At 38.6% G+C, this 14166-nt stretch overlaps 2 protein-coding genes across 2 annotated transcripts; both read left to right on the top strand.

Moving 5' to 3' along the window:
* Positions 1 to 358: 358 nt before the first annotated feature.
* On the top strand, positions 359 to 1029 carry LOC132034863 (uncharacterized). The gene is made up of 2 exons (XM_059425207.1): positions 359 to 437; positions 509 to 1029. Exons 1-2 carry the CDS (start codon positions 359 to 361, stop codon positions 1027 to 1029), a joined length of 600 nt encoding a protein of 199 aa, XP_059281190.1.
* LOC132034862 (probable leucine-rich repeat receptor-like protein kinase At1g35710) lies at positions 1029 to 14161 on the top strand. Its single transcript, XM_059425206.1, has 5 exons — positions 1029 to 1214; positions 3516 to 3562; positions 3677 to 3813; positions 3895 to 4163; positions 13085 to 14161. Exons 1-5 carry the CDS (start codon positions 1029 to 1031, stop codon positions 14159 to 14161), a joined length of 1716 nt encoding a protein of 571 aa, XP_059281189.1.
* The last annotated feature ends 5 nt before the right edge of the window (positions 14162 to 14166 follow it).

Below are 14166 nucleotides of genomic sequence, written 5' to 3'. Positions count from 1 at the left end.
ATATTTGCTTTACTAGCTTTGGCGAGGGATGGTAGACTAGGGTCATGTTCTCGGTTGGGATCGGGGGCTAGGGTTGGGGGGGCTAAGGGGGTTGAGGAGCTTCAGGTTGAGAGTAGGGTCTTGGAATATTGGGACTTTATCGGGAAAGTCCATAGAGTTAGTTAAGATTCTTAAGAAGAGGAGGATTAATTTAGCTTGTGTCCAAGAGACTAAATGGGTAGGACCTAAAGCTAAGGATGTAGACGGGTACAAGCTTTGGTGCTCGGGCAAGTCGAGGTATAGGAATGGGGTAGGGATCTTAGTAGATAGTGAGCTTAGAGACCAGGTGGTAGCGGTTAGGAGGATCAATGATAGGATGATGGCGATTAAGTTAGTCGTTGGAGGGTTCACCTTGAACATTATTAGTCTACGCGCGCAAGTGGGTTTGGACGAGGGAGGTAAAAAGGCGCTTTTGGGAGGACTTGGACGAAGTGGTGGTAAGTATACCGCCCTGCGAAGTTATTCATAGAAGGAGATTTCAATGGGCACATTGGGTCTGTTTCGAGGGGTTATGACGAGGTGCATGGTGGATTTGGCTTCGGGGACAGGAATGGTGGAGGAGTTTCACTCCTGAATTTCGCAAAAGCTTTTGGATTGGTGGTAGCCAACTCGAGTTTTCCGAAGACGGAGGAGCACTTGGTAACCTTTCGTACCTCGGTGGCTGCGACGCAAATAGACTTTTTGCTTCTTAGAAAAGATGATAAAGGCCTCTGTAAGGACTGCAAGGTCATACCGAGTGAGAATCTTACAACCCAACATAAGCTACGGGTGATGGATTTGGAGATAAAAAGGAGGAAGAAGAAGAGGGCCATGGATGACCGACCGAGGATTAGGTGGGGGAGTTTGACTCCGGCTAGTGCCCTAGAGATGGGGGAGAAGTTGATGGCTATGGGAGCGTGGGATAGTAGGGGGATGCGGCGAGTATGTGGGATAGGACGGCCGGTTGCATTAGGGAACAGAGAGATATTAGGGGTCTCGAGGCCGCCGTGATGGGCACCGGGGATTGGTGGTGGAATGGAGAAGTCCAAGGGAAGGAAGCAAAGAAGCATGCATATGTGAAGTTGGTAGATAGCAAGGATGATGAAGAGAAGCGGACGAACCGGGAAAAGTATAAGATGGCGAGAAAGGAGGCGAAGTTGGCAGTTTCGGCGGCTAAAACAGAAGCCTTTGAACGTGTAACACCCCGTATCTTTGACCTAAGCTTTAACCATGATCCTAGACTTGGAAAATCAGATAAGGAATGTGGGAATTGGAATTTTCCTGTTCAGTTGTAAGATGGGGGTTTACGCCCATGAACAGTGACCGTATTTTAGTTTACGGGTCGTAAATCAAGTCGTAAACCGTTACCAAGGATTTCTGAGCATTCTGGAATTTGACACTTGAAGGTTACATTGTTAAATACGGACCGTATTTCAAAATACGGCCCGTATTTCAAAACATATTTGGAATTTGGGAAAAACTTCCTTGATGAAAGTTGTAGAGCATTGAAGTACCTTTCCAACGGTATATTATGGGGGTCAAACGGACATTTGTGCAAAGAGTTATGGCCATTTGATCGAAGAGACGCAAAGGTAGTCCATATGTCAAAATACGGCCCGTATTTCAAAATACGGCATTTAATCGCTGAAAATCTAATTTTTCGTAACAGTATATATTCGTCCATATCAGTTCTAATCATTATTTTTCATTCCTTCAAGCCCTAGAACGACCTCCTACCTCTCCATCATCAAGAACACCAAGGTAAGCCTACTCTAATTATTCCAACTCAATTCTAACATATAATCTATTAATCTAAACAAGAAATCATCATTCCTAAACTAGGGTTTTCAAGAAAACCCATCTCAAGGTTCAAGAATTCAAGATTTTGGAAATCTTCTTCAAAGCTCAAGCCTTTAATTCAAGTTTTGGAGCGACTAAGGTATGTAGAGTTACTATCTACGTGTGGGAATATCATTGTTTCTTCCCCATGCCTCATAATCCATAAATTATGATTCTCTACTAAAACTAGGATTTCTATACCATGCTCATGATAACCCTAGGTCCAAGTCCATGATTATACTATGTATGAATTGTTATAATTCCATCATTGAGTTCTTAATATTTCTTTATGATTATTGAGAATCCGTCCGTAATTCATGAAAACCCATATATCTCATTCCATGGGTTCATGCATGCTAGTTTATGATATATTATGCTATTTTCAAGAAAATACTATACATGTTTTACAAGTTCATGCAAGTAAGCTATGATTCATGATATCCATATACAAGCAAGTTATATTCATGAAAACCGTGGACAAAGAAGTGCCACTTATTTTACATGTTCAAGTTTTTGAGAGTTGTTTTAATTACCGAGGAAGGCTTCAGATAGCCTGAAACTACGTAGCCACCGTAGGATGAGGATCGCTCCACCCATATCCCGGACGATCTCTCATAATGAATGGATCCTTTTATATTTTTATTAAATCTCATGTTCTCGGCAAGGACGAGTGTTACGTCGAAGCGGGACGCAAGCACCAGACCATGGATCGGTTATAAGTTATTGCTCTCCCTACTTATGATATTTTTACTCATGCTTTATATTATATATGTATTCATGTTCATGCTCATAACCAGGTTTCACTTTCACGTTCAGTTCTTATCTTTATTACTTTATGTCCCATGTTATTTCATTCGGGTTTTTTACATACCAAGACATTCAATGTGTCGACGTCCCCTTTTACTGCCCGGGGGCCTGCATTTCACGATGCAGGTACGTATTTACAGGACGCCGCATCTGCTCAGTAGGATTTGCTCGTATCAGCTTATTGGTGAGCCCCACCTCATTCGGGGTTTAGTTAACTTTTGTTTTATGATTAGTTATGCATCTAAGGTATCTTTGGGGCCTTGTCCCAGTAAGTATGTTTTCCAGTCAGACTCATGATAGAGGTTTCATAGACTAGACAAGTCAGTTATGTTATGTCCGACATTCGGAGTCGTATAGCCATTTTGGCTCATTCATGTTATTTCTGCATTCATGATTTAAATGAGTATTTCATTAAATTATTATGACATCTCATGTTTTATAAAAGCTCATCACGTTCATGCTATATTTCCGCTCATGTATGCCTCATGATGATTATTAAGCCACGTGGTTCGCTCGGTCACATGCAAGTATGGCACCGAGTGCCGTGTTTCGCCCTGTGCCATGGTTCGGGGTACGACAAAACTTGGTATCGAGCCTAGGTTCAAGTGTCGTAGGGAGTCTATGAAACCGTGTCCGGGTCACTTTTATATGTGTGTGCGCGCCACACATATAAACGCTGACCACCAAGACATTTAAGATTGTCTCACTTCTTTCAACTCTAGATCGTGCAATAGAGCTGTGTTCTCAGAAATCACTCGAACTCATGTGTTGTTTCCCATTCTACTAAATACGCCTAGTCTCAATGGATGAGGAAGACGTGAAACTAATCATTATCGATGTGTTGCTTTCAGATAGAGTTATCAGGAGTTATTCTGACTCGTGCACATTGCATTCTTTCGTAAAATGTCTACTAAGAGAAAGGCAACTTTGAGCCGAGGGCTACCATTGATGCGACCCCAGAGACGAACTCTCAGACTCCGAGAGTTCTAATTTTTCAATTCTGCGACTGTAGGTCATCAGGACCTGCTTCAAGTACCACTAATGTCCCAGCTCAGACCAAAGTGAGGAAGAGGGGTTTTCATAATCCTATTTGTTGCAAGTGCAATAAGAGGCATCAAGGGGTGTGTCGCTACGGGGCAGATGTTTTGGGTGTGCCGACGGTGGTCAGTATCTGAGAGATTGCCCACAAGTGAAACATGATAACAAAGGTTTTTCGCACCCCATTTGCAGTAGGTGTGGAAAAAGACATGCAGGAGTGTGTAGGATGGGTTCGGATGTGTGTTATAATTGTGGTCTCCAAGGCCACGTGCAAAAAGAATGCCATGATCAAGTACAATAGTAACACTAAGAATGGTGGTGTAATTCGTTCCCCTGCACTGTGCATAGCCAATTCAACAACACCTTTCGCAGCTCGTAGTACTCGAACACTAGCAGACCAAGGTAATGATAGGGATGGAGTATTAGGATTAAGTGGGGATCAAGCACGTTATCATGATATGGTAGGTCGCCAGGACTCCAATGTGCCGTCACATATGTCATAGGTATGCCAATAATTTTACCTCTTTGTCACATATGAGATATTATCCCCTAGATTTATTATGTCTTATGTGGTTATTGTGCAGTTGATAGTCCAGATTTAAGACCCTGCAAGGTAACATGTTAGGAAGTCAACTGTAGCAGGAATAAATTGTTCATGGTAGTTTTAAGCAGGAAATAGCCTAAGAGCCAACCACCTGTAATACTAGAAAGTCTAGACTTTTTCAAGGATATATATATATATATATATATATATATATATATATGTACATGACTAGGAAGGGACTGACTGCGATAAGAAAACCATGAACGATACGATATTGAATTTTTTTTTGTAGGTTAGTTTTAATTTATTTAAGCCTATTGAGATCGGACTCTAGAGAGTATGATGTTAGTGAGTTACTACAAGAAGCTTTATATTAGTATGAGATAAAAGATATGACAATTCCCTCTTAGGTTATGTGAATAAGTATTTATCCCGATGTGTATAGTATGATATAATTTTGAAAGTGTATAGGGAGTTTGGGGTTAGTTATTCCAATTCCTGTTTTTTAGACAGATGAAATTTCCCTAAGTGTGATCCATGTCCATAATTCAGAAAAGATAGTATACAACCCCAGAATAGAGTCAGATAAGGAAGAAAAGTTAGAAATAACCTTATGCTTCACTTTAGTACTCAGAGAAGAATTAGAGAATATGATGCTAGCAAGTGGTTAAGAGAAGCATAGTGAGTAAGTTTGAATAGACATAGTGAATTAGAAATTTCAGCAGAGTTAGTAGAAGTACGATTTGAGCTACTTAGTCAAGTTAGCACTACTAAGGTAACTGTCTGAATACACCGAAAGCGTGTTGGAACCTAAAGGGTTTAAGTTAAATTTGAGGTATAGAAATTGGTGAAAGAAGAAAATCATCTAAGCAAAAAGAGAGTAAGCTACAGAAGAAGAGCCTTTAAGGGTTATCAGAAAAGAGTTTTCCTCAAGACTGACAAAGCTAGTATGCCAGCTATGTACATTAGAAACCCGTTCATTTAAGTAATCCAGTTTTCCCAGTAAGTAAGAATTGCTTGAAGTAAGCCAAAGAAATGAGTCCTCAGTATGTTAGAGGAAATTAGCAGAACCACTAGATGACTACTTACTGCTAACTCGAGAGATCCACAGGCTTTAAACGTCAGCTTTTGAACTAAGGGGGAGATCGTGCGATAAGGTGCTGATATAGATTATGTGTTTTGTAAGTGGATAGTTTAAGGAGATTATGGCAGAGGATCACAATTTCATATAGCCAAGATAAGGTGTGTAGAATGCAATTTTAGTCATGCCCGTTGAGATCAAGTACTAGGTAATTATGTTATAAGATAAAGTTCTAGAGCGAATAGCGGGTTTTAAGGGTATAACGTTTCCAATTCCAGAGTAATTCATGTACTATGTAGTACTAATGCACAGACGTACTCTACTCATGCCTTTCGTACTCATATCATGCCCATGTTAGAAGCTTTACACTCCACGTTTAAGATACGAGAATTAGGACTTCATACGATAGTAAGCTATGCGAGGGAATGTTCTTTCATGTTTCTCAGATCAGGTTGTACTCATGACCAAGGTTAAAGACCGCATTCATGTCTCACGTATCTATCGTGCTTTTATACCCATGACCACGTTCTAGCTTCTAAGTGCTTTCCGAATATGATGTTGATTTTGATAATGATTGAGGAGAAGGTAACACAATAGTTTAAAGACTAAGAATCCTATGGAATGCCCACCGGTCCTTCGAACAAGGGAAAAATGCCTTAGGTAAATGACTTATTTCAACTCCAAAGATATGCTACCTACGTTCTCACGTACTTGTGCCCACGACCGACTTCTTTGAGCATCCACATATAGAAATAGCATAACAGTGGAGTTGGTAGGTAATGATAAGGGTAAGTCAAGATGGATGTCCTACCCACGATTCTACGTAACTCATGCTTATGTTCCTCTGGTTACTGTTTTAAAGCAGCTCGTAGCTTGGCACAAAGGATGCCATTTTCTTTTCCGAAGTACTTATGCCCTGTTTAAGTTCAAGATGACTTTCTACTTATGCCTTAGTCTTACTTCAATACTCATGAACTCAGTAAAACTATGAACCATGTCCATACGCCATGGTATGTAGGTACTCATATAAATGCTATATTTTTCATGGTCTCATGCCCTATGTCATGCTATTCACGTTTCATGGTCCCATGCCGTCATGAATAATGTTATATATGAATCACGCACGCATGTTCCACGTTACGTCCTCCATGTACAATGCACCATGTCATGTCTGTTCTCTAAAGTAAAGTATCTTATATGAATAGTACCAATAATTCATTTTCTCTCAGTCCTCTATAATTCGCTCACGAGAATGAGCAAGATGATCTAAGGTATTCATAATTATGATTAACAGCTAGCAAGATAATCAGAAGTAAGGTGCATTCCTATATTCAAATGGATATATTTTTGTATACCCTGTAGTACTTATCTCAGGAGTATTCTACTCAGATTCGACGTATTCATGTCATGCCTATGCTAGAGATTTATGAACGCCTATGTTAGGATCATATTCTTGTTATACAACTCAAGTTGGTCGCATTCGCATCGAGTTGTACTTACATTCAAAGCCTAAGTCATACTCCTATCTCATATTACCATGGTGACATCCGAACATCTATGAGCAAGTCTCTAAGTATCCAAATCCTACCCGCGCTTAGTATTCAACCCTCATGTTGTAACAATCATGTTTTCGACATTCAGATCCCATGTTACGATATCCATGTTTACACGTATTCGTATCTCATGACGATTTAGCACTCATGTATTCATGTCATCCGATTTTCATGTATTTATGTCCCACGTCATGTGTCTCATGACCGATAATCATGTCATGTTCGTGCCTATTTCGGATACTCATGTCATTCATGCCTACGCATTTTCTTCCAAACCACGTGTATAGTAATCATGTAATCATTCAGCCAATATCCGTGTATTCAAGCCAGCTCAGTATTTATGTTAGCTACATACAAGATGCAGTAATCGCGTTATGTCACATCATGCGTATTAAGATACTACGTGAGTTTTGTGTTGGTACTTTAGTTAGCTGACAAGCATTTGAAAAATGTCGTGAGGGTCCGAATTATGAAGGAAGTCCTGCCATAAATTTTATAGATTCCAGAGTTAGTAGCGATTCTTAACCACTAGTCATAAATCGAGGACAAATGTTTCATGATCCTCATTTATGTGGCGCTTACTATTTCATGTTCCCATGTATATGTTTCCATGTAATCACGTATTAGTTCGCATGATCCATGACCATGTTCCCACGTAACCATGTCAAGCTCTTACGTTTTACGTCATGTTTCTTTCATGTTCATGTATTCAAGCCATGTCCAGCCATGTTATTAACCATGACCCATCATTTGAGGATGAATGATCCCAAGGGGGAGATATTGTAACACCCCGTATCTTTGACCTAAGCTTTAACCATGATCCTAGACTTGGAAAATCAGATAAGGAATGTGGGAATTGAAATTTTCCTGTTCAGATGTAAGACGGGGGTTTACGCCCATGAACAGTGACCGTATTTCAGTATACGGCCCGTAAATCAAGTCGTAAACCGTTACCAAGGATTTCTAAGCATTCTGGAATTTGACACTTGAAGGTTACATTGTTGAATACGGACTGTATTTCAAAATACGGCCCGTATTTCAAAACGTATTTGGAATTTGGGAAAAACTTCCTTGATGAAAGTTGTAGAGCATTGTTAAATACGGACGGTATTTTATACATCCCGGGGTCAAACGTATTTGGACATTTGTGCAAAGAGTTATGGCCATTGAAATACCTTTTCAAGATATTATGGGCATTGCAGTCCATATGTCAAAATACGGACCGTATTTCAAAATACGGACCGTATTTCAAAATACGGCCAGTATTTCAAAATATGGCCAGTATTTAATACGGCTTGGCCGAAAATCTAATTTTTCCGAACAGTGTATATTCGTCCATATCAGTTCTAATCATTATTTTTCATTCCTTCAAGCCCTAGAACGACCTCCTACCCTCTCCCATCATCAAGAACACCAAGGTAAGCCTACTCTAATTATTCCAACTCAATTCTAACATATAATCTATTAATCTAAACAAGAAATCATCATTCCTAAACTAGGGTTTTCAAGAAAACCCATCTCAAGGTTCAAGAATTCAAGATTTTGGAAATCTTCTTCAAAGCTCAAGCCTTTAATTCAAGTTTTGGAGCGACTAAGGTATGTAGAGTTACTATCTACGTGTGGGAATATCATTGTTTCTTCCCCACGCCTCATAATCCATAAATTATGATTCTCTACTAAAACTAGAATTTCTATACCATGCTCATGATAACCCTAGGTCCAAGTCCATGATTATACTATGTATGAATTGTTATAATTCTATCATTGAGTTCTTAATATTTCTTTATGATTATTGAGAATCCGTCCGTAATTCATGAAAACCCATATATCTCATTCCATGGGTTCATGCATGCTAAAAATGCTTATTTATGATATATTATGCTATTTTCAAGAAAATACTATACATGTTTTACAAGTTATTTCATGAAACCATGTCAAGATAAGCAAGTTATGATTCATGAAATCCATATACAAGCAAGTTATATTCATGAATCATGATTTCAAGACAGCAAGTGCCACTTATTTTACATGTTCAAGTTTTTGGGAGTTGTTTTAATTACCGAGGAAGGCTTCAGATAGCCTGAAACTACGTAGCCACCGTAGGATGAGGATCGCTCCACCCATGTCCCGGACGATCTCTCATAATGAATGGATCCTTTCATATTTTTATTAAATCTCATGTTCCCTGGAAATGACTGAGTGTTCGGTCGCGGCGGGACGCAAGCACCACGTGGTGATACCATGGATCGGTTATAAGTTATTGCTCTCCCTACTTATGATATTTTTACTCATGCTATATATATATATATATATATATGTATTCATGTTCATGCTCATAACCAGGTTTCAGTTTCACGTTCAGTTCTTATCTTTATTACTTTATGTCCCATGTTATTTCATTCAGTTGCTTTACATACCAGTACATTCAATGTGCTGACGTCCCCTTTTACTGCCCGGGGGCCTGCATTTCACGATGCAGGTACGTATTTACAGGACGCCGCATCTGCTCAGTAGGATTTGCTCGTATCAGCTTATTGGTGAGCCCCACCTCATTCGGGGTTTAGTTAACTTTTGTTTTATGATTAGTTATGCATCTAAGGTATACTGGGGGCCTTGTCCCAATAAGTATGTTTTCGATCGGGACTCATGATAGAGGTTTCATAGACTAGACAAGCTTATGTTATGTCCGACATTGGAGTGTATAGCCATTTTGGCTCATTCATGTTATTTCGCATTCATGATTTAAACAAGTATTTCATTAAATTATTATGACATCTCATGTTTTATAAAAGCTCATCACGTTCATGCTATATTTTCGCTCATGTATGCCTCATGATGATTCAGCAAGCCACGTGGTTCGCTCGGTCACATGCAGTATGGCACCGAGTGCCATGTTTCGCTCAGGCCATGGTTCGGGGCGTGACATAACGCCTTTATGCAGAACTAGAGGACAGAGGTGGGGATAAGAAGCTATTTAAGCTCGCCAAGGAGAGAGAGAGGAAGGCACGTGACTGGAGAAGAAAAAGACATCAAGGACGAGGACTCGTAAGTGTTAGTACGTTGTGTAATTTATATATCTTATTTAATTACTTTATAATTTGTACAATTAGAGGAGTGAGAGACATTGTGTTGGGAGACTTGGAGCACTTTGAAGAACGTCGCGACTTTGGTTTTTATATTTCGATGAGGTGAATATATATCCGTAGGATTAGGGAAGTCAGCTAATTATTATAAGTAGATATGGAAAAATTTGGCGAGTGGTAGGCTTGGAGTACCCCGATCGGGTTGTTTAATGTCATTTTCAAACATCATTAAGATGCCGGAAGAATGGATTGGAGTACAATGATTCCCATGTACGAACAAGGAGACATTAGTGCCGCAACAACACAAATTATCGGTTGAAAATTACAATGAAATGAACAAAATGGTAGAAATGAGGGTGAGGAGAGTGTATCTCATTTCGTAGAGATTCAAGCCTACCGGATTCATCCGGGCGCTCGACTACGAAGCCATTCATATTTGAGAGATGGTGGAGCAAGATAGGGAGCGGAAGAGGGACTTGCACATAGTATAACTCAAAAAATCTAGACAAGATGCCAAGAGAGGTCCATGGAGAGCTCCACAAAAGAACACCTTCCTTCAACATTAGAAATAAACTCATGTTTATGGAGCTAAGACTTTTTCAACGAATTCTAGGAGGAGATGAGCACTCTCCCCCACAATGAAAGAATGACTAACTATTTATAGCTACGAAAATCATCCTTGTGATGGATGAATTGATGAAAACAAGGGAGAGTGGTGTAATAAACCGGATGAGAATATGGCGATTGACAAGACTGATAATGGGAGTTAAGATAATTTTCAAAAGGCACAATGGCCATATTCGGAGACTAAAGGATTTAAATTGAAGACCAATGGGAGAAATACTTGGAGTGTGTGTTCTATTATGGTCGCTAGGCCGAAAGAGTAAGGTTTGACTTTTTAATATAATTTCAAATGTCCACATTCATCCATTTACTCAAATGAGGGATATTACGAAATAATGCTCCTAACGTGAATGGTGGATGAAACGGAGGCTGCCTCCGTGAGTGCTATGTGATAAGAAAGTGCCAACAAAACATAAAGGCAAGTAATATTAAAATGGTCAAAATGTTCTTCAATCCCCCTCTCATTTTAATATTAATATAAAGATGTCACGTTCTTAAGATGAAAGGAGAGGAAACGATGCATAATGAAGGTGTGGATGTGTGGGCACACTACGAGGGATAGAATTAGGAATGAAGATATTCGAGACAAGGTCGGGAGTGTGTTCCGCATTAAATGGAGGACAAGATTTAAGGGAAATGACGTATCATGGTTTGGGCATAATAATCAAGAGAGACATGAGATTTGATAGCCAACACATGTGAGAGGTTGTGCTATCTCGGTTTTCATGAGTGCTTTTGAGGAGGCCTCAAGAAGCCTATTGGGGAGAGGTGATTAGGACAGAATATGGCTCCCGTAACTTTAACACCCGAGGATACGAGCTACGTAGATATTAAGAGTTTATATACTTGACCTCCAGGAAATTGTTACAAGGTGGCTTATCCTTTCACCATAGGAGTTGAGTTTTGCTCATTTGTTTATTGCCATTTGATTTCGCAAAATGTCGTTTATATTTGTTGGGTCGTGTACTTTGTTTATCCTATTTATCTATAGTAGTTAATGATCTTTCTTTCCGATCGATTTCTTTTATGACTTTCTCGCTTTTGTTATTCCTTGTTTTCATATTGTTTTTCGGTATGCTTGGCCCTATCGACCTTTTGTCTTGTTTTCCTCTCTGAGCCGAGGGTCTTTCGAAACAAATTTACACCTTTTTAAGGTGGGGGTTATGGTATACGCTCTACCCTTTTCACAAACACATGGTTGGATTATACTGGGCTTCTTGTTGTTGTTGATTATTAATATTCAATACTATTATATTTAGACTAAGTTTACACCAAGCAACAACAAATGTGGAGAACATATATTAATTTCAGAGGTAGTCTTTAATTACAATTAGAACTCTAATGCTATTCTTTTTTTACCAAAATAGTCTATTAATGTATGTTAAAATTAAAGTAAATAATGGTAGAATCATATGATTAGGACACGATCACTTATGATTAGGACACGATCAGTTCCTTCTTTTTAAAGATGTGTCCTTCTAATTCAAGTAGGATTTTATACATTTTGCATGATAGGGATCCGAATTGGATGACAGGGAATCATAACTGATCACTTCCAATTCTAAATATTACTAATTTATTAGAAATTCAATATATCAACGGTAGTTACAATTTTATCCCAACTTCACTTAAAGTTTTAAGGGAATAAAAGTCGATCAACATTTAGAGGATATTTTCGTCGTTCAATATTTAGCGAGAATTATTCGTGCTTTTAATATATGAAGATAGACAGATAGATAAATAGATGTAGATAGATAGATAGATAGATTTAGAAGTGCAGTACTTTAGGTTTTATGCTTAATTCCAATCAATTATATGTGTTTACACTCACACCGGGTGTTTATACCAAACCAATGGAATCATGTCATGTGTATGAATATACAATAACATCACTTAACCATAGTTAATTAATGTACGCATCCACTTTACTAAATTGCTTAGCTACCCTAAGTTGTATGAGTTTGATGTAAACACCCGATGCAGGTAAATTTTTACCATGCATTATACTATTTATACGTCAAATTAAGGAACAAAGATATCCATGGAGTAGTAATTATTTCCCAAGATATTATCTATATGTCAAATCAAGGAACAGAGATATCCATGGAGTAATTATTTCTACAACTGTAAGCTTGGCCAATCCAACCACCTTTCGGTTTGTATTTACTTCTATGGTAGTGACGCAATAACTCCATTGACTCCCAAGTCTTTCTAATTCTACTTGCATTTCACAAGATGAGAATTAAATGCCATTGACTCAGCCAGACTTGTAATGATTCACTACAATATATATAGAACTATACCCTGCACAAGTTCTTCACAAAACAAAACAATCAACTGAAATCCTTTAGCCTTCAAGATGGTTCCCATAATATTTTATTTCCTTCCTCTCTTTTATCTTTTCACAATTACTTTTGCTTCCACTGAGGAGGCAACTGCTCTCCTCAAATGGAAATCAACTTTCCAAAACAAGGATACTTCCTTATTGGCTTCATAGACACTAAGTCGTAATGGTCCCGTACCGGATGGAGTTATATGCTTTAATGATCGGGTAAATGGATTGAACATTACAAATGCTAATGTTAATGGTACACTCTATAATTTTCCATTTTCATCTCTCCCCTTTCTTGAATATGTTGATCTTAGCCTGAACCAACTCTCTGGCACTATCCCACCAAAAATTGAAAAGCTCAATAATCTTGTCGATCTTGACTTGTCGATGAACAACCTTTCTCGTTCAATTCCAATTACTGTAGGTGACTTAATTGAGCTCAAAATTTTGTATCGTTATTCTAACCAGCTTTCTGGTCCCATTTCTAGTGAGCTGGGGAATCTGAAAAACCTCAGTGATTTGGAATTATCCCATAATCAGCTTACCGGTTCAATTCCAATTACTCTAGGTGACTTAACTGAGCTTCAAATTTTGTATTTTCATTCTAACCAACTTTCTGGTCCCATTCCTAGTGAGTTGGGGAATTTGAAAAAACTCAGTGATTTGGAATTATCCCATAATCAGCTTACCGGTTCAATTCCAATTACTCTAGGTGACTTAACTGAGCTTCAAATTTTGTTTCTTCATTCTAACCAACTTTCTGGTCCCATTCCTAGTGAGTTGGGGAATCTAAAAAACCTCATTGATTTGGGATTATCCAGTAATAAGCTTAGTGGTTCAATTCCAATTACTCTAGGTGACTTAACTGAGCTCAAAATTTTATATCTTCATTTTAACCAACTTACTGGTCCAATTCCTAGTGAGTTGGGGAATCTGAAAAACCTCACTAAACTGGATTTATCAAATAATCAACTTACTGGTTCAATTCCATTTACTCTAGGTGACTTAACTGAGCTCAAATTATTGCACCTTTTCTCTAACCAATTTTCTGGTCCCATTCCTAGGGAGTTGGGGAATTTGAAAAACCTCACTAAATTGGATTTATCAGATAATCAACTTACTGGTACAATTCCATTTACTCTAGGTGACTTAACTGAGCTCAAAATATTGCACCTTTTCTATAACCAATTTTCTGGTCCTATTCCTAGTGAGTTGGCGAATCTAAAAAACCTTATGAACTGAATTTA

Source organism: Lycium ferocissimum, chromosome 10 (assembly GCF_029784015.1).
Source record: "Lycium ferocissimum isolate CSIRO_LF1 chromosome 10, AGI_CSIRO_Lferr_CH_V1, whole genome shotgun sequence".
NCBI lineage: Eukaryota > Viridiplantae > Streptophyta > Magnoliopsida > Solanales > Solanaceae > Lycium > Lycium ferocissimum.
Note: the sequence above shows the minus strand (reverse complement) of the source record. Positions and strands in the feature narration are given on the sequence as shown.